General features: G+C 38.9%; 2 protein-coding genes across 4 annotated transcripts; one reads left to right on the forward strand and one right to left on the reverse strand.

The window, feature by feature from the left end:
- Positions 1-1,960: 1,960 nt before the first annotated feature.
- On the forward strand, positions 1,961-18,524 carry LOC143881535 (mannose-P-dolichol utilization defect 1 protein homolog 2-like). Of its 3 annotated transcripts, XR_013251964.1 has the most exons (10): positions 1,961-2,086; positions 2,224-2,391; positions 4,130-4,283; positions 4,410-4,482; positions 4,625-4,691; positions 4,933-4,992; positions 9,139-9,199; positions 9,309-9,350; positions 12,963-13,147; positions 18,204-18,524. XR_013251964.1 is itself a non-coding variant. In XM_077384646.1 (9 exons), exons 2-9 carry the CDS (start codon positions 2,236-2,238, stop codon positions 13,064-13,066), a joined length of 717 nt encoding a protein of 238 aa, XP_077240761.1. In that variant the 5' UTR covers positions 1,961-2,086; positions 2,224-2,235; the 3' UTR covers positions 13,067-13,304. The 3 variants fall into 3 exon arrangements, 2 of the variants coding, with proteins under 2 accessions (XP_077240761.1, XP_077240762.1); XM_077384646.1 differs by lacking the exon at positions 18,204-18,524 and having other exon boundaries at positions 12,963-13,304; XM_077384647.1 differs by lacking the exon at positions 18,204-18,524 and having other exon boundaries at positions 1,968-2,086; positions 2,228-2,391; positions 12,963-13,304.
- Positions 18,525-18,876: 352 nt separating this feature from the next.
- On the reverse strand, positions 18,877-22,678 carry LOC143880837 (Pectin lyase-like superfamily protein). Its single transcript, XM_077383813.1, has 5 exons — positions 22,277-22,678; positions 21,253-21,415; positions 20,960-21,166; positions 19,760-20,007; positions 18,877-19,258 (listed from the first exon to the last, which is right to left on the reverse strand). Exons 1-5 carry the CDS (start codon positions 22,522-22,524, stop codon positions 19,108-19,110), a joined length of 1,017 nt encoding a protein of 338 aa, XP_077239928.1. The 5' UTR covers positions 22,525-22,678; the 3' UTR covers positions 18,877-19,107.
- Positions 22,679-25,069: the final 2,391 nt, after the last annotated feature.

The following is a 25,069-nucleotide window of genomic DNA, read 5'->3' on the forward strand; positions in this document are numbered from 1 at the left end:
GACGGTTTGGATCTTCCTATGGTGTGGCACGTACAGTACTTTTTGGCAAGTGGGATTGGGAATTAGGGATCTGCTAAGGACTATTGATCAATTAAACGAATCCGAGGGCAACCACCTTTGTCTCCATGTTAATAAAATGAATAAGACAAAATCTTAGCCTATGTGGGTTGTGTGGCTACTCTCACATGCAACAGCCAAGCCGCAACATGCCTGAAGTGATTGTCCCTAGCAAATCTTTAGTTTTAAACCTAACATTTAACAAAGTAAAGTGATTGTCCCCGAAGGATGTGGGGCGGGGAAGGGGAGGGGATGGGGATTAGATATTCCCCGTGGGGAGGGGAGGGGGATTCCCCACCATCCCCGCAGTGGGGAGGGGAAGGGGAGGGGGGAAATTCCCTGCAGAGGGGAAGAAGTAGGGGACCCCAACATCTGGCCCCGCCCCGCCCCGTTGCCAGCCCTAGAAATCATTGCCGAATTGCAGCTAAGATTCTTTGCAATTGGTTTGTCAGGGTTTTTGTCGAAATGTCGGCATTTCGACAAAAAATTATGTTTCGCATATTTTGACCGAAACATAAACGGAATACTAAAATTTCAGCCAAAACCTGAAATTTCAAGAAAAAAAAAATGAATGGAATCACACTTGCCTTTCGTGTCTAACGGGTACTAGGAAGAATATATATATATATATATATATATATATATATATATATATATATATATATATATATATATATATATGAGGAAACTGTTGGTGAGCTTAACCAAACTTATGGTGAGCTAGCTTGCCCAATCACATGGGGGCCCACTTTGTTAGGATGATCCAAAGCATTCATTTGAAAGTCCCTTACATAGATGGGGGGTGTACTAAAAATCAGCTCCATAGGATCATCCTAACTCCTCCATTTGTGGAGGACAAAAATGGACAGACACAAATCTGCCCCATTTTTGTCCTCCACAAATGGAGGGGTTATGATGATCCTATGGAGCTGATTTTTGGTACACCCCCTATCTATGATAAGGCCTTGCAAATGAATGGTTTGGATCACTCCCCAAAATGTGGGACCCATGTGATTGGACAAGCTAGCTCACCATAAGCTTGGTGAGCTTAAGCGCACCAACAGTTTCCTCATATATATATATATATATATATGGTGCGCTTAAGCGCCCAATCTATGTAAGGGCCTTTCAAATGAATGCTTTGGATCATCCTAACAAAGTAGGCCCCATGTGATTGGGCGCTTAAGCGCACCATAAGCTTGGTAAGCTTAAGCGCACCAACAGTTTCCTCTCTCTCTCTCTATATATATATATATATATATATATATATATATATATATATATATATATAGAGAGAGAGAGAGAGAGAGAGAGAGAGAGAGAGAGAGAGAGAGAGAGAGGGAGGGAGGGAGTAATGATAGATGCAAGGGCGCCATTGCATAGTTTTGAGAGAGATGGAAAAGGGCTCTTGATTGGATCCACGTAGGGGTGCAACTCGGGTCGGGTTCAACCCGAAAAAAAAAAAAAAAAAAGTCAAGTCGGCTCGGGTTGAGGTTTGGGCAGCCCGACCTGAGTGAAACCCGCCATTTTTATTAGATTTCTTTTTGTAAGCTTAAAAACTCGGGTCAATTCGGGTAAAAAAAAGAAGGGTACCTTGGGTCGGGATGGGTTGAACCTCGTCAGGTTGGAAATCAGGTCAAGTCGGGTTTGGGATGGAAAAAAGGGTTCCTAGCAACCCGACCGAGTTGCACCACTACATCCAGGTGATTTTACTTTCTCAACCGATTTTAAAAGGTTACCGAAAATGATGTGAACCAATCAAGGTCCCTTTTCATGCAAGGGCGCCCTTGCATCTACCATTCTGCAAACAAAGGTTATTTTAGTCTTAGGCAAGGGTAGTTTGGTCTTAGCAAAGGGTATTTCAGTCTTTTTATTACCTAAAAAAGAAAGAAAATCATCTAGTCTTTAACGCCCTGCTACCCCAACCTCACCCACGAAGCTTAGTATCAAGACACCGTGACTCTCTCTCTCTCTCTCTTTCTCTCTCCCTCGGAGTTTCTTGAAAGGGATATTGGATCTACACATTTAGGTATTCTTTTGTTCTCGTTTTATGATTCTCCTTTATAAATCAAATATCAGAATACTTAAACAGATTTATAGATTAAAATCTCCCTTGATTGCAAGAGGAGACCAGAATGAGCATAATTAACTACAGGTGTCTTGTAGACAGATAATTGGATGATGGAGATGGAGATTCTGGGCATGAATTTCAGCTGCGTACTCAGATCACTTGGCGACGGCAAATTCCCCAATAACGAATGCTTGCTTCCTCTCATTTCTAAACTCCTTGGCTACTGCATTGTCGCTGCCTCTACTACCGTCAAAGTTCCACAGGTGAGATCCATCCACTTACCTTTCAAAACCCTAGTTTCTTTTTCATTCCAAATAAAGCAGAAATTAACGGAAATTTTATCATCATGATCTAATCCATCTGTGAAGATTCTCCCCAATTTCATTACCACTTGTCATCTGTATTACATTTACTTGCTTGTGTAATGCTTGTTAATCTTGTGTGAATCTTATGGAGTGGAGCTACTAGCAAGTTATGAAGTTTTGATTGTATTAATATATTAGGCAAAAATCTAATACAATGACTAACATTATGTAAATCTATGTGTTATATTGAACAGTCCCTCTTGAGCTGCACTGTTGCTCAGTACATGTATCGCTTGTCGGTCAAATCTCTTGTTGTAATTTTCTTATCCAATTGAACTCTATACTAGAAGTTATAGCTCTCTATATTATGCTTCATCACTAGAACTTGCAATCCTGTGTTGCTTTTTACTGCTTGCTTCATGTGACTAGGCAATTTTTCACTAGAACACAATACCCTGTACCTTATCTCCTAGTGCTAGGATTTTGTAACATGTCAGTGATCTTGTCTTGGATCATGCATAAACTGATGAGCCCTTATTCATTGTGAAAATTATATATGGCCTTTTGAAAGTCAATTACTGGAGTGCTCCCACCACACTCTTCTATGTCTTGTCCCTATGTTTGTACAGAAATGAGAGAAGAAGTAGTGAAGAAGGAGCAATGTCTCTTATAAAGAACAAAAGTAAGTATTTTCCTCTGATCAATGAGAAAGAAAAATCAAAAGTCAAAAGTCAAAAGCTGAGTTGTTTCTACGTTATTTGTCAGAATAGAGAAGAATATACCTGATCTACTTACAGCATTATTACTGTTTGTAGTTAAAATAATGAGCACGAGAAGAAATTGAAGAGGAGAAAAATTGGGACTTGGCTACATAAACTTTGCAGGCTTGAACTGGGTTGAGTCAGTCGAGTTAAGAGATGTCGGTGGGGCTTTAACCATTACAACGATACACACAAACTCACACTAACAGGGATTTTAAATTAAAAATTAGGCATATTGCTTTGGTATTCTTAAGCTAATTTCGAATGTCACCCTATGACTGATGGCATCTTAAAGATTTTGGTTATTTTGTTAGTCTTCTGGTAGCTCCGCTGGCTACCAGTTCTCATCTTGCTTGTGATGAAGAAGAGGGTTTTCCGTACCAATCCCTGTGAGAATTGAACACAAGACCTTAGACAAGGTTCATGGACGCATAACACAAGCAAAACAGTGTGGGATCGGTAGCATCTTGCTTGTGATTGTGGACAGTTATAGTATTTTGTGCACTTTGAAAGGTTGAAGGTCCCTTTTAAAATCTTTATATCCGTCAATTAATAATTTTTTTTTTTTTACAATGTTTAAGCTTTCAATTCTTCAATTGAATGTTGACTGCTTTATAAGAAACTAAATGCAGATACCACTGGATGATGGTCCCTAGGGTTTGGGCCCTCAACCCTAGAAGAGGAAAGAAAGCGGTCCCTTTTGTTTTGGTTTATGGAATTAATGGTCTTTTGCATTATAACTTATTAATTTTAGAGGCCCTTAAACGTCCTTATCCTTCCATAAAATTGGAAATGGGCTTTCCTTTGGTACTACTCATGTATCATGGATAATTTTAGGTTACTCTAGTTTTGGTTTCAACAAGTTGTATCATAAATGTGTTTTTCAATCACTTTTCTATTGCCTATTATTTGATGTTTTCACTTTCTTGTTGCAGATATATAAAATCTTTAAGCATAATAGTGTCAGGGGCCTTAGTGTTGCATCCTTTGAGCTTGAAGTCGTTGGTTTCACTATCGCCTTAGCATATTGTCTTCACAAAGGGATTCCGTTTTCAGCTTATGGGGAGTTAGTTTTTCTTTTAATCCAAGGCATGTAAATATTTTTGATGAACTACTTAATCTATTTTCCCCTTATTATTATAAACAAAACATTTTGTAGTATGATGTCACTGTTTCAAGGTACCTAACCATACTTCATTTGTTTGCCCATTACAGCTATAGGTTTGGTTGGTATTATTCATTATTATTCGCAGCCTTTGGGAGCCAAAACATGGATTAGGGCATCGCTGTATCCTATAAAATTTTAGTTTCTTGGACTTGCCTTTTGATCCATAACTATAAACTCACAATTATCTAATGCTATCTCTTTTGGTACTGATCTAACCTCTGTATGAGTTCTTGTCAACTTTTCTTAACTACAGTTTTGTCAGATATTGTGCTATAGCACCAACCATTTTAACTGGTCAGATTGACCCTGTTCTATTTGAAGCCTTATACGTGAGTTGCAAATCTTATTCATCCATTAGCAGGCACATAAATTCTATCTTCCTAGTTATTTATTTATTTATTTTGTATTGAAATGTCTGCGTAACTCGTTTGTTGGGTGGAAAGTTTGTAGGCCCTTTTTCACGCACTTTCTCTGTGTGAAAGTAAATTTGCACCATGCCTCATCTTGTATATAAATTATTTTCTTCATTTTTTTCGTGCCAATCTAATGCAATTATCATTTTTTTTACAGGCTTGTCAACATGCAATTTTTTTCTTTGCCAGGGTCCCGCAAATATGGGAAAACTATAATGTAAGTTGAAAGTTCCATTTAATGTTTTTTTTTGCGTAGGTAAGCTGGGATTGACCCGCTGACCTCTAGGTTGAAGAATAAAGCCTTGACCATTGAGCTATAGGCCCAATCCCTGGATTCCCCAAAAAATGACTCCCTCACACCTAATCCCAAAGGAATGGTTAGGAAAGAGATGATCGTCGGAAGTTCCATTTAATGTTACTACAATGGGAGCTTGGAATAAGTTGAACAATACATTGGCTATCCATCTTTTCACGATCTTTGTTTTTACTTATAATTGCAGTGCTCCTTGGATTTTATTTTTGTTCAACTTTAAATGGACTGGCCAATTTGATTCAGGAGCACACTTGCCTACTCTATAAAGAGTGAGATGTGAAATGGTGTACATGCCATGTATATTGAGTATTGACATCTAAATATCTAGCGCATTCTATTATTCTAATACAATTTAAACATTTTGGCACATTTGTAATGAAACTTGACCCTGTCCTTTGACATTTTCTTCTCTGAGTATTTATTTTCTCCATGCTGACGTGAAATATTTCCAATATCCTTAAACATAAACCTGAAGGCGATGAATTTTAATTAAAAGCAAGGCAATACCTCTACCGTGGAGCATAGTTCTCAAAACCACTGGGTGACCATGGTTTAAAATTTCGACCGAAATCCGAAATTTCGGATTTCGGTGGAGACCGACACCGAAATTGACCAAAACCGAAACGGTCATTTATTTCGGCCTTTGGTCGAAATTTCGGTTTTTCCAAAATTTGACCAAAAAAAACTGTTTTTTAATATTAATTTAATTTACCGAAATTTAATATTAAATAAAATATTGATTTCGTGTTTTGTACCAAATTTCGGTCGAAATTTCAAAATTTCAAGTACCGAAACCGGTACCAAAACCGAAATTTTAAACCTTGCGGGTGACCCCTAGTTACACCTAGGCAATCACCCATGGAACACTGATTCAAAAGACGTTTTCTCATTCAAGCATTGAGGGAAAAATACTTCATTTTTTGCATATTTAGCATTTCTACATGCATAGAAATGGATATGTTTGTTACTTCAGTGGATTCAACATGTTTATCCTTTCCATTGACATTGATTATGATTGTTTGAAAACATGGAGGAGACCTAAATAAGTATTTAAAATCATAGATCTACATAGTTAGAGAATTAGCAAGGAATATTAAGAACATAACATTGTAAAAACAAAAAAGTATATTAAGACGAACTCATAATATGGTAGAAATATGAAAAATGGAGATTAAAGGACAAAACTAAGAAACTGGATGATGGGGATTGATATCTCTTGCGAGTTTATTCTCGGCAGGGCCACCCTCGAGGAGCGCCGTTGAGATCTTTTTTATTGTTATTTGTACCCTTAGGGGTCTTTTTGTTATTTTTAGTCTTATTAGGGGTATTTGAGGTGTGTTCTTGATCACCGGTTGGTGCAAGGCCTTCAGTTCTAGTTGGTGTGAGGCCCTGGAGCTCTATCTTTCCTTTTCTTCGTTTTTATGTCTTCACCATCAATCTTTGTACTTGTTCGAAATTGAAGAGGCCTTCTATTTTTTGTTGATTTTGATTTTTAAAGTTCTCTTGGATACTCAGGTTTTGCTATTGTCACTGTGAATGTCATTTTTGAATGGATATAGCCCTAAATCTGATGGGTGGATTGAGTTTATCTAACCCTTCAAATTTATAGATTGACTTGATCTCAAGATACAACAGTTAGATTTGATTGATTTCACGGTTGATTGTTGAGATTAAATTAGATCTGAGATTTAAGGGTAGATCAAAGGCTAGACCTGATTTTAATTTTGGAAAGTTCTCTAAATCCGAGATCAACTAAATTCGAGTGAATTTACTCAGCAAAAAAGAGTCGACGATATCTTTCTTCTTGTTTTGAATTATGTTGATATCATAGCATAGACTTAAATGGCTACTTACTCGAAGTGACAGAATATATAGAGGAAGATTGTTTTATAAAGATAGGGATGATCTCATATTCAAACTTATTGACATGGTTAACTTTTGAGAGGATCAGGTGAATTAAATCCTAATCAAGAGGGTAACCCATGGCCAAAATTGGGAATTCTTCGAAGCAACCACTCACCGGAAATCGAATAACCATTGTAAGGAAAAATAGTCGTCAAGTAATTCTAACACCTTGGCTTACCCAAAGAACTACTCATTTTTGGAACAACACCGTAGATTACATACCAATGATTTGACGCATGAAATTCTTGTGAGAAATAGACTTGAACCCACAAATTATTTATGGGATATCACAAAAAAAGGACAATGTGGAAGTACTCGAGTTCAGTGGGACTCTTGACTCACAAGTATTCCTTGATTGGTTTACTGGAGAATATGATTCATCAGAATAAAATTGGTGGGTCATGCAATGATTTGGTGGAGCAATGTTGAACAGAACATCCAGGGAGCCGGAACAACCCTAATAATCCAATGGGATGAGTTGAAACAACGGATAAGGATCAAGTACCTTCTGGGGTTTTCCAAGATAGGCTTTTTGATCAAATGGTTACCTCCAGGGAAGGAAACTTTATGGTAATGGAGTATATGCAAAAGTTTGAAGAACTTGCTATCCGGTGAGACACTGGAAGGATTCAAATAAGAAAAAAGGATAGGGAAAGAGGAAAGGAAGAAAAAGAAAGAAGAAGGGAAAGAAAACAATAGAAATTAGAGATCATTCAAAAAAGAAAAGAAAAAAAAGAATAGAAATTAGAGGGGAGAAAAGTTTGTTACCAAAGTCCACTATGCCGATATATAGGCAATTGAAATAAAATTCCATGGAAATAAATAAAATCCCTAACTCTAGATAACATGGAAATAAAAATCCTAAAAACTAAATAACATGGAAATAAATCCCTAAAAAGTTTTGATGGGCAAATATGCCACTTATTTGGCCCCACGCACCTACGATGTGCATCATTCTGCCCTTATTGAAAAGAACTCTTGAGTTCATATCGTCCTTACCATCTTGGGGCTCCGCCAGGTTCGAAGATGCAGATGATCTATGCTCTAATCACCACCGTGACTCTGTAGTGATCATCAAGGTCAACTACTGTCCATGAGACCCGTGGGTGCGACAGGTGACATGGAACCCATTCCAGAAGAATCAAGATGATGCAAGCGTCTACTGGAAAGTACTGAAGCTGGAAGTACCTCATAATACTCCTCCCGGACAAGTATGGTAATGATGTGCAATATGAATCTCTGATCATATCCAAGGGAATCATCCTCAACAACACCGTTCACAGTGAAGTCACCCTGGACTCGAGAATCTGCTGTGTCGGCACAAATTCTTGCAAAATCCTTCACAATATGTTCTCAACCACCCATCTTAGGTAATGGCTCATCGGTCAGGTCACTTGCCTTTAACTCAAAGAATCATGTCCGACTTTTCCAATGTGATTCCTAACTCCTAAGGAGTTACTGGATGAATTACCTCCTATGTGAGTATGTGCAACAAGCCATGGATCTGGTTCCATTATCATTGTTGCCCAATCTGCCAGTTTATGACATAAATGCCACTAAAATCAAAGAAGAGCGTGGAGACAAAATTTCGTGGGGTGTGCTTTCAGGTTAACCAAAACTGTGGGTAGATTACATATGTACCAACGATATGTACAATACATAAAGGTCACTAATTACAAAATGAATACTCTAACTAGTTAAATTGAAAAGAATGGCATATGTTTGTAACATGATAGTTATTTTGAGTCGGTGGAGTAGAAGTATCCATGAAGTTTTCCGTCTGATTATTGGTGTCGGACGTGATGCATCTGCTCAAACGGGTTTGGTCAAAGGTAGAGTAGCCCTTGAGGGAGTGGTACCCACTGTGATGAAGGCACCTTGCTTCAAGGGTGTGCTTCTTAATCCTCTTTGTACAGTCATCTGTACCTTGTGTGAGTGTGTGACATCGTTATTTTCTTTCTTATTTCTTTAGTTTTGATTAAACTTATGAGGCCATATTGAGTTTCCATTACTGTTACAGTATTATATAACCAACATACATAATGGATTTTTAGCGCTATCAGTTGTTATATTATTTCTGCTGGTTCAATAAATATTTCTCACAACAACTTCTAACACATGGCCGGATGTCTTTATATTATGCAGAACAAAAGCACTGGGGAGCTCAGCTTCTTGACATGTTTTATGAACTTTGGTGGTTCTATTGGTGAGTTTACTTTGCCTTGTTAGTTGTCTTTCTTTTCATCACTATGCGTAAGCTTTTGATATCCTTGTTGATATGGATCTCCTCACTTTCTCTAATTCTTTCTTGGCAGTAAGAGTTTTTACTAGCATCCAGGAAAAAGCTCCAAAAAGCAGTATCCTTGGGTTTGTATTTGGAAATTACTGTTTTGTTTTCCATCTCATCATTTTTCTGAATGCTAGTTTGAAAGAGGTATCACACACATTCTATATCATTTTGGGAGGAAAGTTATAATCTTCAATCCTAGTTACTATATATATTAAATCTCATGTCATTTCATATGTGCATTTTCTTGTTTTTGTGTTTACCATTTAATAATTTTTTACTTATTTGCTTTCTCTTTCTTGTGCCTTTTCACCTTTTTAAATGAACTTCTATAATAGTTATTGTACATGCGTATTTCCAGTTGGATTAGATTATTGTTTCTGCTTTTATTGTTGTGTGGACTACGACAAACCATATTCATTACATCTCTCTCACATATTCAATTTTCAACACATTTTTCTGAAAGTAGTAGGAGGGTGGGTGTTGGGGGTGGGATGGAGGAGTGGATAATAATGGTTCCATGTTCCAAAGCCTTTTCTATTTATTTATCTGCATATTGGTGTGTATACACATACTATGAAATTATGAATAGGCTACTGATATTTGCACTACCATGTTTTGATAATGGGGTAAACTCACCTTGGCTTTTATTATTTAACCGTCTATCATAGGATATCACAATTCCCAAAAAGCTCTCAGTAGCCAATTTAAAAATAAAAGACAAGGTGAGTCCGCCCCATTATTTCGATGACCCGACGCTATTGTACCATAAGACCTTGTGATGCAGGATTGATGCGACGGACACGGAAATGAAAATCCTAGAAACTAAATTCCATGAAAATAAAAAACCTCGAACTAAATAACATGGAAATAAATCCCTAAGAGTCCTAATGGGCAAATATGCCTCTTATTGGGTCTACAAATCCGCATCACCTTGCCGAGTCATTGGATCTTGAGGGAGCAGAACAATAGATGCGGCTCATCTGGAAGATCCCGAACTCATCTTTGTTGTTCTTTAAATTTAGTCAAAATTGGAAAGAAGAAGCCCAAAATAATGTAAATAAAACCGAAAATATAGTATGTACATGTATAGTGTATACGGGATATCTCTTTCAAATATGCTATTTTGAAGAAAGGCAAGTACTCTTTCACTTCCAAGCCTCTCCTTTGTGTAGAATTCAAATTAGAATCCTTTAGAAATACAAAATTATTCTTTAGAAGTAGAAAAAACAAAAAAAACTTGCAAATAAATCAAATATAATTACAATAGAAATGAGAAGAGGGATTTGAGAACACAGAAGTGTGGAAGAAGTCAAGAAAATTGGGGGATTAGAGGGATTTCTATAGGTTTTTTTTATTTGAGGAGCTAAAAAGACAGAAAATACTTTTCCAAGGGCTATGAAATGGTAAAAAATAGACAAAAAAATTAGTTGAAGGTGAGAAGGGCTTGGCTATCGTCTTTCCCAAATCTTTGATGTCTGTTATGACTTATGACCATATTTGTCGCCTTCCTTAATTACACCAACCGCCTTCTACACATGTCAGCCTTTTTGTTAGTTGATCTCGTCATACGATGGAACTCCGGGTGAAGCTGCAAACAAAGATCTCATATATGAAATCATGTCTGCTAGTTTCGAAAGGCTAATTGCTTTACTAGAGGCCCAAGCAAGAGCATTTGAGGAGTCTCCTTCGTCAGATAAGGGGTTACTCAACGATTTGACTTAGCACCTCAGCCCCCAAAAGAGGGCCCTCGCTTCCGCCTTGTTCAAGTCGCATTCCGTCGCCGGAGCTGCCATTGAAATTAGGACTTACCTATCCATCACAGAAAATGCCATTGATTCCTGCCTTCTCGGGATTGCCTTGGAGCTGCCATCGAAATTAGGACTTACCTATCCATTTGGTGAAGATTGCCAAATCGGCTCCATTTTAATTTTCATAGTTTTTTCTCTAATGATCTCTCCATTTTCTTAGAGAGTCTCCCATGCTGTAATTGACAAAGTTCTTGTCATTATTTCCTCATAGGATGAGTTCAATCTTGATATCTAGCACTATACGCTACAACTTCTTTTGCAGTTTCTCTCCTGTCATTTGTGCTCAATCAAAACATGTGGAACTAATCTCCATAGTATGAGTTCCACTCTATCAAAAGGCCCGCCAACACATTGGAGAATGATATGATTGATTGATCTTTGTAGTACCCAAGTCATCTCGAAGCTCTTGCTAATGGTCCTATTAACCGGTTCGCAAAAGGGCGGTGCACCATGAGGCGGTTCAAAGACTCCACTTCTTTCTTGCATAAAATGCATCAGTTAGCAAGATGGAACTTACTCTTCCTTATATGGTCCAAAGTATTGATTTCTTCTTTTGACCATAGTCCATGCAAAGGTTGCTACGCTAGGTGGGGCAATGGTTCTCCACAACTTGGAGAAATGAGCGCCAACTCTTTTGGCATCAACCAACCTATGAAAAAAAGAATGAATAGAAAAAGAGCATCAGGGGACCAAACCGGGTGATCTGGGATTCTAGAAGAGCAATAGGTGGAAGCAAGGAGGCCGAAAGGAGGGTCAGGGAACCAAACCAGGTGATCTAGAATTGTAGAAGAGCGATAGGTGCAAGCTAGGACGAAGCAAGGAGGCCGAAAGGAGGGTCAGAGGACCAGACCGGGTGATTTGAGATTCTAGAAGTGCAATAGATGGAAGAAAGGAGGCCAAGAAGCTAAACTATCTATCTCAGTCTCCTTGAGGTTTCTTCTTAGCCTAATAACCTACTCACAACCCCCACCATGCCCCTTTCCAAGTAATCACATACACTTGCCCGATCGGTCACTAGGAGATATAGGTTCGGAATCGCATGGCACAACAGAGACTCGCCTAACCAAAGGTCTACCCAAATTCCTGTCCCCGTTCTCCTCACTCTAAATCTTACCAAGGACTCAAACTGGTCTCTTGAACTACATATAGACTTCCATGAACCCGAGCCTTTACCTAAAGAACGATCCCTGCACTCTCAATCATCCCTACTCCTGCCATATTCTTCCCTAGTGATTATGTGCCATAGAGCTTCTTTCTCCTCCCCATATGTCCATAGTGCCAATTCCCTAGGAGTGAATTTGTTCCGCTTTTTAAGATTTACGATCCCAATGTCAAATGCCATTAGCAGAATACAAAAGGCTCGATAAAATGCCTTTTTGCGTCTTAGATATCAAGTGATTGTTTTCACCATATCGGCATAAAATGCCTATGTTGGAAAAGGACCCCATCTAGTGGACTCAACCAATAAATCAATCAGGACATATTTGAAGCCGTTGCTCTCCAACCCGAACATGAAGTTCCTCATGATTAAAAATGGAGTCAGGACATATTTGAAGCCGTTACTCTTCAACCCAAACATGAAGTTCCTCATGATTAAAAATGCATCATTATAATATCCCAAGTCCCAACTACCGGTTTGAGAATGCCAAGGCAATGTATAACACTGAGGACTTGGCCAGTATATAATGAAAAGTTGGGGGACAAAGTTTATTCCAAATTTAATTTAATTTTACAATTTCAACATGATAAATATTGATAGTTGATACTGTAGTTAACATGCACATCTGATGCACTTGGAAAGAGATGAAAGATAAATGTAAACAACTATATATGTCTAACATGCTATGATGTCATCCTTGATTCATTTGAAGTGATTTTTGGCTCTGTAATCGGCATTGTTATGAATGGTACCATCCTGGGTCAGATAGTCATATATCAGAAGCCGCACGCAAAGAAAGAGAAGAAAGTACAGTAACACATCAAGGTGGTTTACAAACATGGCTTGGCACTGGTACGCGGTTTAACCAGAGTTGCAAGGAAGCTACAATGGCTATGGGTAGGCAAAGAAAATCCCAAGGACTTGTTTTGTTTCTTTTCCTAATTTATGAATTTGTAGCTTGCACCATTTACTAAATATGGTCTGCACTGTGTTACGAAAAGGACATATTTGCTTAAGAACAATCTCATAGTAAGGGTTCTCATATTTTAAGTCATGTTCGTGGATTTTATATTTGCCATCAAACCAAGTATCCAAACCACGAGCCTAGTTTTTGTAAGCAGAAGTTTGTCCTGTTTTTGTTTTTCAGAAACATTAGGAGTGCTAGCTGAAACACAAGGCACACTAGATCTCTCTTTCTTTCTTTTTTCCTCTCTGTAAGCTGGTTCAATTAGAGGTTGACCAAAACCAGTGCAATATAGGCGCTCAGTGCATTTCTGTATTCACGACCTTGAGAACCACCAAGGACTTTTGATCTCATGCTGCATTTATCTGTTTATGTGATTTTAAAAACCCATGGACCAATTACATTTTCTTTTCCCTTTTTCTCAATATATGCATACATATTTGATGGAACTTACCCTCCTAATGATAGACCTTTGGAGAGTGGAAGTTCCACAGGTGTTATGTCATAGATTGCTAGAGATGCATGTGTGACAGCTGAGAGATGGTCCCTTCACTGATTCTTTTGCTATTTCTGACGTGGTCCTGATGAGTGTCAAAGGGGGAGTTGAAGCCCCTCAGTTATTATTTGCACGAGTACAAGTTCACTTGTAATGGGTAGCAGCTCCTCCCAGCACCATAAATGTAAGGTAAAGTTGCTTTTGGGTTTCTCAACTTCTGTTTCTACGAAATCTTTGACCGTCGTTCTCCCTTCAATAGGTTTTAAAATTGATGGTGCAAATAAGAGTAATTTTGTAACAGGATTGGAGATTAAATGGAAATCTTTTTACCTTAATTACGACAAAGTGATTTTGATGTAGGACAATTTCTTTAGGTTCTTGTTTGGGAGTCTTGTTTTTAGAAAATCCTAGCTGTTAGGAGTTTGAGTCAAGTTAGGAGAGTAGAGAAAAAAACTCTATAAATATATGGTTATGTTGCCATGTATTAGAAGATCTCTGTCAATGAATAAAAATTGGATTAAGTTTTTTCTTACAATTTCCTTGTGGAAAGGAGACGATTTTCTTCTTCAATGGGTTGAAGCAGGTGATCTTCGCCTTCTTTCTTCCGCAACGTCAAGTGGTATTAGAGTGAGCTTTCTCCTTGGATTGAACCTGTTTGCTTCATCCATTAAACCACCATCAACCTATCGACAGCAGAATTCCAGCCCAAGCATCCCATGCAGGTCAGGTTCACGACAAACAACCACTCTTGAGGTTAGTTGTAGTCTCAGCCATAATCTTCCAATTTCTGTTCCAACCACTAATCTCAGCCCTGCAAGTTTTATGCAGAAGACCCCTTTCGGTGCCCTCCATATCTCTGTGTTAGCCGCAGTAAAGTTCCGCTCATATTTCCCTAGAATATAGGCTAAAACCTTCAATTTTCCCTACTTTTTAGCAATAGAAAATCCATCTAGTCTGGTTGCCTAGACCAAATGGCCCAGCAACTTTTCTTTCTTTTCGGTAGCCAAGATTCCCACAACACCCACCATCATCTTCCATAATCTCAGCCGATTAGCAACTGAAATACTTGCTTCCATTAACTACCCCATTCTTTTACTTACCCGAAATAGCAATCCCTCCTACCATCATAAGCCTACCGGATGTTGAATTTTAAAGTGTAATTTTTTGAAATTAATTTTGTTTAGTTTAGTTTAGTTTTATTTTATTTTGAGAGATCTAGTGAGTACAAAAATGTAATTTTGTGTCCAAGGGCATTTTTGGTCATTTTGTTGGCCTATCTTGCACGTGTGAGTGACACATGTTTCTCCATCTTTTCATTTGCTATTTCCCTCCTATTTTAAATTTAAATCTCTGCTTGAAACTCTAAACCCACCACCACTTGACCAAGTCTACCAAACTCATTGAATCCCACTAACCACCCCCTTTAACTATTTAATGACCCTTCAATTCTTGAAACCAACAACATCTAAGACAACTAACCCTCTACCTTGAATCTTGATTTTTTTTTTTAAGATAACAAGAACTTTATTATAGAAATGAAGTAGCATTACATAAGAAGGGGACAAGATGTCCCCATTACATAAAAATCATGCATGCCGAAAAACCCCTAAGAAGGAGAATCCAGGGGGCTGTAACATAAAAGCAGCACTTGAGGCCGATTGGTCCCCGACTTTGCCAGCTCATCCGCCATGGTGTTAGTGGATCTTCGCCTATGTGTAATCCGAGGATGAAGGATGCGGACTAGATCCCGAATTTCGTCAATAATATTTCGTAGACACCACGGCCCACTGCACCTGATTGAAGCCCACACGATAGTATTAGACGAATCAACTTCCACATTTAAGGGTCCCAAGTTGAGCTGAGGCTTCAGCTTCATTAGGGTCGCATATCCCAACAGGACCAGAGTAAGACATAATGACACTGCCGTTATTATCTCGAATTGCACCACCGAACCCCGCTGGCCCAGAATTGCCGAGGGAGCTTCCGTCAAAGTTAAGTTTAAACCATCCCGCGGGTGGAGGAATCCATGACGGACAGACTCTATTTTGATGTCTTTTCTCATTAATCATCGAATACCAGTTACGAAATATGTCCCCAACAGAATATGGACTCCGAGATGGCACCATGAACACATTCAAGAACTGCTAGAAAATTCACCTCACTTGATGGAAAGGACTTTCTATGGGAATACAAGTTGGGAGGTAAGAAGCTCGAGCAGTTGGTAAATTGGGAGACAGTTTGCCTCCCAAGATTAGGAGGTGGTCTAGGGATTGGAACACTTGGTGAATTGGGAGACAGTTTTCCTCCCAAGATCACAAGAACAAATCTTCCTAGTGCCGACTTGGTGGATTGGAAATATGGCCAGCAAGAACAAATCCATTATAGGAAAGTGGCTATGACGCTTTGGCGAATAGAATGAAGCTTTATAGAGGAAGATCATTTGTAATAAATATGGGCAATCGAGGGGTGGGAGGTGTGTAGATTAGGTACAGGTTGAGGTTCTGGAGAATGGAAGCATATTTCCTCGTTGTCTAATTGTTTTAACCATGGGATTAGGTTTAGGGTGGGGGATGGGAAGAGAGTGAGGTTTTGGAGTGACATTTGGATAGGGGTATGTCCTTTATCCCATGCTTTCTCGAGTCTCTATAGGATTGCAACCCGCAATAATGTTAGTGCATTTGAGTGTTATAAAACGGCGGGGGTAGAATAGTTTGGGATATTGTTTTTTATACGAACCTTAGATGTCATGATGTCAATTGCTTTGTTAACCTACATCATCTTTGGAGAAGTGTTTCATCTCGCAAGATAAAGATGGTTGTCGGATTTGGATCCCGGATTAGAGAGGTCTCAGGTCATTTTTTAGTTTCCTCAGTCGTCCCTGGGCTTCTCCATTTCCATGGATGAAGGTTTTGATTTTCCTAGTGCCGACTAGGATCTAAGCTTTCCACTGGACGGGAGTGTTGAATAAAATCAATGCAGTGGATAGGCTCAAGAGGCGCAATATCCCACAGGCGAACAGGTGCATCCTTTGCTCTATGGTTGAAGAACCTATAAACCACAATCATTCATTGCAAAGAAGTGCACCATATGTAGTCTATGGTGTACAAATGGTTTGGCATTCAGCGGGTAGCATCGTACTCCATCAAGAATTTTCTATTGAGTTGGAACATGACAGGTCTTGGCTCATTGGGAAAAACACTTTGGCGTCTCATTCCCTTTGCGTTATTGTGGATGATTTGGTTGTAAAAGGAACACTCGAACTTTCGAGGAAAAGTCATCATCTTCTCATACGCTAGCTTGAAAGATCAGATCTAGCATGGTAAATTGGGCTCGGTAAAACAGTGCTTTTTGGGGCTACTCTGCGGAAGGTATTAGAAGATGATTGTGATGGATTCTATTCCAGAGAAAAATATGTTAGCAACTTGGAGCCCCCCTCCACCAAAAGTTTTTAAGCTCAACGTCGATGGTTGCTCCCTTGATAACTCCGGCAAAGCGGGAATCAGAGTTATTTTTAGAGATAGTAATGGTACCATATTTCTTGTCTTTTCCAAACCAGTTGGAATAACAAAGTCTACCGAAGCGGTGGTTCGTTCTCTTCACTTCGGCATGAGCTTATTTAGGGATCAAATGGAAAGCAAGTTGGACTTATAGGCAGATTCTTCAAATGTCGTTTCTTTGGTTCAAAGCATGAGTTTTTTTTTTTTTGTGATCAGCGACTGTATCCTTTCTTTTGTTATGTCCTTAGAAGTGTGAATGATCTAGCAGATCGGGTGGCTAAATCCAGGGCATTAGGGGACTCATTTTACTCTGGGTCCATTCTCCCCAGTGTTGTAAAGACGTAATCTTTTTTCTCTCTCTCTCTGACTATTAGTTATCCTTCCAAAAAAAAAATCACCTTACAAAGCTTCTGAAAAATTAAATACATTTGATGAGGACATGATGAGGATATGAATCACTTTGCATTTCCAATTCTCTGTATAAGCTATTTAGCAAGTAACGAATGTTAGTGATGGCATCACTTTTTTGTTCACATAGTGATCTCTCTGCCACCTTCTTTTCCACCTCTGCTAGCAGTGATCATCAGCCAATTCTCTCTTTCTCTCTGCTTCCTTGTTCAGTTGAACCACTTGTCGAGGAAAAGGAGGGTAAAATCATAACCTTATCCATCAAAACTCCTTTGACCGGGTGTCCAGTTGTCATTGCATTACCACATTGGAATCTGTTAGTTTTCTCCCATTGGCCAACGCGACAAGTATATTCTTTCATCTCTTTTTGGTCTTCCACAAGAAGAAAATGGGCAGAAGTCGACGGTGGAAAGACTCTCTCTCTCTCTCTCTCTCTCTCTCTCTCTCTCTCTCTCTCTCTCTCTCTCTCTCTCTCTCTCATCATGAACAGCCATGATGGGCAGAAATGCCCTCAGTCGTCTTTGAACAGCCATCTTCGAACTGCATTAAACCTTTGTCACTACCGTAAAACTCTTGTCATCCACGCAGGGAGAAGGGAGAAGTTTGCTGAGCTACATGATGAGGAGCAGGTCCCGGCCAAAGTATGATAGGCCTATGCTAGTAGGATGGCATAATTGTAATAAGCTTAAATGGCACTAGTTTGTTATTCTCATGTCTTGTAGGTGTATATGTTGTACTTGTTATTAGTGAGTGTTTGAGGGACCTTATAGTGAGATTTGAATGTCAGGGAGGGAATTACTTATAAAAAGCGCTGTCATTTGAATTCTATGGCTTTTGAATATTTTAACTGATTGAAGAAAGGGATTGTAAACCCTAGCTTGGAGGGAGGAATTCCAGCTTGTAAGAAGATCTTTGAATAAATTTACAAAGGAATTCTTGGAATTTGAAGGTTTTCCACCTCTTCTTCTGCTTGGCATGAGTTCATCGCCAAGCTAAAGTATCTACCTTGATGTTTTCTATCAAAGATTCAATAAAAATTCAGTTTCTATCCATTTTTATTTGTTCTTAACCACCTTTCTATTTGCTTTCATCAATTCTCAGGCTCATTTTAGCTGTTCATTTTAACTGTTCATACCCTGTTTCTTGACTATAATTTTCTATATCTTGGGACTATTGTTGAGCAAATTTGTCATTTCATTACTGTTGTAAACTCTTCAATCCATTGTACACGCAAATTTCTTCAATAGTGCTAACATAGTGGAAGAAACCCTTAACTCATTCACAATGCATGTGAAACGTAAATTCCCGTTATCTTTCAATGAAATACAATGTTAGATAGACGAAATAATCAAGTATGAAACTATACGCTTACCATCAAACATATGGTTTTCGTTGGGACTCCAACAAACAGAAGGTCAATCTTAACAAAGAATTCACCATTACAACCAAACAATCAACAGTGTCTTGATGAATCATCTCTAATCTCGAAACTTTAGTAAACAGGCAACCATTCCTTGCCGTCGATGAATTCGACTGACATGAACCGTGCAGCTTGCTCTTCAGTGAGCTGTTTAGACCATGAGACACGATTTTCAGGGTCTGCTCCTGGTCCATGGCAATGGTACTCTCCAAGAGCTAAGTTCCTGCCCAATCAACATTAACATAGTAAGAAAATGGAAGAATTATTACTATTTGTTTTAGCATTATATTATAAAATTTAGATAATAATGTTCTTCGAATTTTGATATGGACACCATTTTTACAATACAGAACCTTTTTGGAGAATGAAACTGCCGAAGGGACTCAATAGGAAAGCTTTATCCAAGATAACCCAACATAAAATGCTAGCATGATCTGAACCTTTCATCCCGGTTAGCTTGAAAATCACTTCAATAGAACAACCCTAAGATTCAATAGAGTACATGAATGTGCACTCTTGCTGAATTATTTCTCATTTGTCCATTTGTAGGCCAGAATTGAATGGTTAGGATTGCCTGATCACGGTGATTTCCAAACTGTAGCATCTACATTGTTCTCCATGCAACCATGGATGAACTGTTCAGATGATATCATCTAATGATCTACAATTTATAATGGGTTATAATCTTAACGGCATTTTAAACAAGAGATCGGAAGAAACATACTCTACGCTATCATGGTAACTCCAATTCGTCCATCCATCTGAAACAATGGTCATAGAGAGGTAAGTCTTGGCAAAAATGACCCTGGAATAAGCTGCCCTTGCTCTTCCCAAGTAAACCTTTCCAATTCCATAGACCTTCCCTTTCAAAAATACGAAACCAGAGTCGTCATCTTCGGATTTCCTATTGTGAGCTGTGATAGATCCATGAATCGGAGTTCGCTTGTCTGCACGCACAAAGATCTCGCAGCTCTGCACCCAATAACAATGGAAGAGAATGATTTCAAACTTCAAAAGAATATATCTTTCTCAAAGTTTTTCAACTTCTCAAGACTCACTCAAGCTTACTCCCTCTTTTGCATCGTCCAAGTTCTAGTTTTATGTCACAAAGTTAATTTGTTTTATGTCACAAACTTAATCAAAACTCCTTTTTGGACCCGCCTCAATCACTGACTTGAAATATCTTGGCATGATGTGGGCCTTCGACACTGCACATTATGCATAACTTGTGGGCAATTGGAACATATGGCACCCATCATGGATGGCCCATTGTACAAAAACCTGACCAATTGATGATACAAGTGATTCGATCAATGGAAATGTAAACTGTTGGCCAGTTACAATTCAACTGTTTATTTATGGATGGCCCACACCATATATGGTGGTGGGCCCTGTGTGATGAGCAATCAATATCTGTTGATATCTCTCCGAATCAGCAGATTATGGGAACTTTTGGATATTCCATCTGATGCATAGTCACAAATATCTCTGATAATTTCGAAAATATCATGAAAATTTTTGTAGATTTTGTAAAATCGTCAAGATACCTTGATCATATATATTTTTATCACCAGAATACCATGATAAATTTAGGGTGATGATATTTTCAACCCCCTCCCCCTGCAGTACTTGCACACCCCACTTATAACGTGATTTGACATAAAGTTGCCCACTTCTCACATCAAATCAGGTTATAAGGGGGTGTGCACATAATGCAGGAGGGTGAAAATATCATCTCCCTAAATTTATAATATTATTTGTTGTCCTAATTTTATTATTAAATATTATATATTTATATATCAAAAAAGTTTTTATTTTTTCAAATAGTAGTGAATATTTCTTTGAGTGGAAGAGAAAAATAATTTACAAAATATGGAAATAAGCATATAGTAAGGAATGTAAATAAGTGCGAATTTTCACTCACACGGAAAAGAGATTGGGCGCGGCCAAAGATGAAATCGATGGAGCCCGTGAGGTAGCAATTATCATAATAATGTCTGCCTACAGCATCAAAGAGGGTGTTGTAGAAGCTGTAGAAACCACAATGGTAAAATGCCACCTTGTCTGCTGAAACAAAAGCCGCCACCGTACGATTATTATCGACTCCGGCGAGCCCTACCGGAGCATCGTTCTGCACGATAAATAAAATAAAATAAGTTAAGTTACACCCATTTTTGGCACAGGTTAGAATGATCAGACCTAATTGTTACTCAGTACCTTGAAGCTTATTCCCCATGCAATGAAGTTGTGAGCTTGGACTTCCAGTGTTGCAGACTCAGAATTATCGGTTGAGCTATCGTTCCATATTATAATAGTCTTCCCCTTCCCATTTCCTCTCATGAAAATGTATGGCTTGCTCTCTGGTATCAGAATCTTTTCTCTGCAATAACACGAGAACATTCCCACAAAAGTATTATTCTTTAACACAAACAAAATAAACATATAATGCTCTTTCTTTTAAACATTCATCATCCTCATCTTCTACTTGTCCTTCCTCTCTCCATCTCCTCTCTACACACACACACACACATGTATATATGGAAATGCGATTTCCAACTTTCTCCTTAGGCTTTTCCACCGCCTTTTCTTTGCCTTTCGTGAAAATTTGAAGAAAAGACAAACAAAAGAGGTGTAAATACAGCCAATTATAGTAAAAGACAAAGCAGAAATGCTGCAAAAGGGGGTGAATACATTAGGGACCTTGGCATTGGGGCTGGTGTTTGCAAGGTCTCCCTTTAGTTTAGCATTCCTTATACATATATCTATTATTCCTCCACATATGTACAAGGGATTCTAAACTGAAGGGACCCCTTGCAAAAACTAGCCCCAAGGCACAACCGTTGGAGCCCCTAATGTACATTTATTATTCCTTAACTTCTTCATTTTTTTAATGCTATTATAAATGCACATTCGTGACATGGAACTGGGGCGCCTTGGGGCTAGTTTTTGCAGAGGCTCCCTTCAGTTTCTTCTCTTTTGTTGGGTAAAAAGGGATGAAACATGACATAGCAACATTCGAGCAGGGCACGAGCCTCCAATTTATTTCATTTAGGAAGATTTGTATGTCCATAAACATGTTTGTTAAATTATGAATGGACATATAAGAGGAGAGATTAAGTTACTGCAGCATGTTATAGTGCAACTATCATTTATTTGACACCAATTATATGATCGACGAGGGCCTGCATATGGGTTCAATCCATCTTTACCCATAACAATTTGTAGTGGGGTTCATAATTACCTGTACACCCCTTTCCTAACATGGATGATGATCCACTGTGAATTCCCCTCAGCTATTGAATCAATGGCGTCTTGAACCGACGTGAAGTCTTCCTTCCCACTCTGATCAACTATTATAGTACGATTGGTGCCAATCTTCTCTGTGAGGAGCGAAGAGTCCACGACAACATCCGCGGTAATACCATTAGCAACATCAGAGAAGGCAATAGAGAGAATGAAAACCAGTACAAAGGCAACCGGAAACTTCATCTTGACAGAATTCTACCTTTTGCGAATGAGAATGGAGAGGGTTTAATGTTATGGGTCTTATGAGAAAGTTGAAAAGACAAATGTTGTGTTGGTTTTCGCTTTCATTTTCTGTTGTTGGTTTCTTCTTTTTTTCCAATGGTTTGGCGGTTTTGATGGAAACTAGAATTCCTTACGTGGGAAGGCCTTGTTTGTCTGTTGAGTGAGTTAAGGACCGATTCTTGGGTTGGTTTGCTATTTTCAGACCTTTCCTTCTTGGCATGGGAGGATCTAAGGGAGGTCAAGGGGGCAGTTGCCCCCTAAAATTCCAAAATTTTAGAAGATATGTTAGCTACCGTGTTTTTCCTAAAGTGGCCCCCGTAAAATTGGGGATTAGTTTCAAGTCTATAGGTTTGTATGCAATTTTTTATAAAGTTGCCTCCCTAAAATTAGGGATTTCTTCCTGGTTAGCTTTTCTCGTCTAAAGTTCCTACATTATAGGATTTATAGGGATTTTTTTTACTGAGTCGCCTCAACGAGCCATCCCCCCCCCCCCCTCTCTCTCTCTCTCTCTCACACACACACACACAAAATCCGATATTGTGAGATTTTGTCACGTGCAAGTAAATTATTTTCAAAAAGTACTGGCCCACTTCATAGGACGATCCAGATTGTTCTTTTGTTGGTCCAACATTTAAATACGTTGCACAGGGTAAATCATCTCCATAGGTGATCCTAACCCTCCGATCTATAATGGAACAATCAGTTTGATCAGAGGGTCAAGATCATCCTATGGAGATGATGATTTACGCAGAACATGAGGCCTAAATATTGGGCGCCACTACATAAAAATATGAGGTGTAAATTGTGGACTCCACCTTAAGCATGGGTTAAGGGGAGATGGTTGGCCCCTTTTCTTTCCCTGCCACCCCCTAAAGTGGGGTGTTAAATAGGGGTGGACATGGTTCCGGTTCGAACCGAGGAACCGAACCGAACCGGCACATATGGTTCGGTTCGTTTCGGTTCCATATCTATATGGTTCGGTTCCGGTTCTGATATCCTGGAACCGATGGAAATTCGGTTTGGTTCTGGGTTATGGATCTCGGAACCGAAAACCGAACCGAGAACCGACCCTCACCTTGAAACCCAATGCCTCATCATTTGATTAAATCACCACACCCCCTTTTAATTCACCCCTCTTTAACGTGTTGCTTTGCCTTTAAAATTTTAATTCAGCCCCCAAATTTGTGCCTGTTTGTAGTTCATATATAATTTTTGCATTGCCCAAATTTGTGCAAATTTGTGCCTGATTATCCCAAATTTGTGCATGTTAGTGTTTGTACATCATATATAAACAGGAGTGAACCGATTATAAACACGATTAGGCAAAATATCTACATTTGGTGAAGGTTGGGTAAACCCAGAACCGAACTGATTATATATGGTTTTGGTTCGGTTCGGTTCCAAACATATATGGTTCGGTTCTGGTTCCAATTTCAGGGAACCGATTATATATGGTTTGGTTCTGGGTATACCCCAAAACCGAACCGAACCGAACCATGTCCACCCCTAGTGTTAAATACACTAGACGGCTGGCCAAGGGAAGAAAAAGGGGAGAATATATAACTTCCCAATGTTATTACATAGTAAGGCCCACTTTTAGTAGGCCTTATGGCACGCCCCAAACCCGTATCCAGGCTGGGCACGCGACAGCGCCGCACGCCCGTGGCTCACCCCAAGGGCGAGCGAGGAAATCAAACCAATAAACACATGTAAACAGAGCAATTATGGTCTACTGCCAATTAAAGTTATTAATAAATCCAGAAAATTCAATCTCCAATAATCCACCATGAATAATTGTTCACCATAATTAATAAATGCTTAAATAGTTAATATTTCTCTCAAGATCATATGAAAATAAATGGCTAAACGCTAGCCCTAGCAGCTTTATTCTCACTATCCCAACATGTTCACAAAACCTCTCAAAGCACGTATAGTCTATGAACTTTTAAATCACACATGGATTGTTTAGATATTTATGAATCATTCAAAAGAAAAATCATGACTATATGACAAACAATTAGTATAGATGACAAGTTACTTGCCTAGATTTTGGTCCAAGCCTCCTTCAGGAGCAAGATCCCTATATTTATCTCGAATATCAGCCTCGAGGTTCTTCGAATGTTCTTACTTCATTCGCCTATCAAAACAAACTCCCCCTTGATTAGAAAAGCATTTAGGAGGTGCAAACATCAAGTGCAGATGCAAGCGATATGCATAACATGCTCTAACGGGAAAAAATCCAACTGAAATAGACCGACGGACGTCCGCCCCTGGAGAACTGACTTTTCTCCCAAACCTGGGATTTTCTTCGATTTTCAGGTTTTGAGGGCTCTATCTCCTTCGTTTCTCTTCGGAATTGTGCAAGGTCAGCCTCGTTGGAAAATAAGAAAGACCAAAACTACTAAGCGGACCCACAAACCAATATGACATCTTTAGTTTAAAGATATTAACGGTCCTCTTCGTATAGAATTACCTTATTTCATATCCACAGGTCATTCTAGGATAT

The sequence above is a fragment of the Tasmannia lanceolata genome, unplaced genomic scaffold (assembly GCF_043159265.1).
Source record: "Tasmannia lanceolata isolate RefF3 unplaced genomic scaffold, GAP_Taslan_0.1 ptg000007l, whole genome shotgun sequence".
Lineage (NCBI taxonomy): Eukaryota > Viridiplantae > Streptophyta > Magnoliopsida > Canellales > Winteraceae > Tasmannia > Tasmannia lanceolata.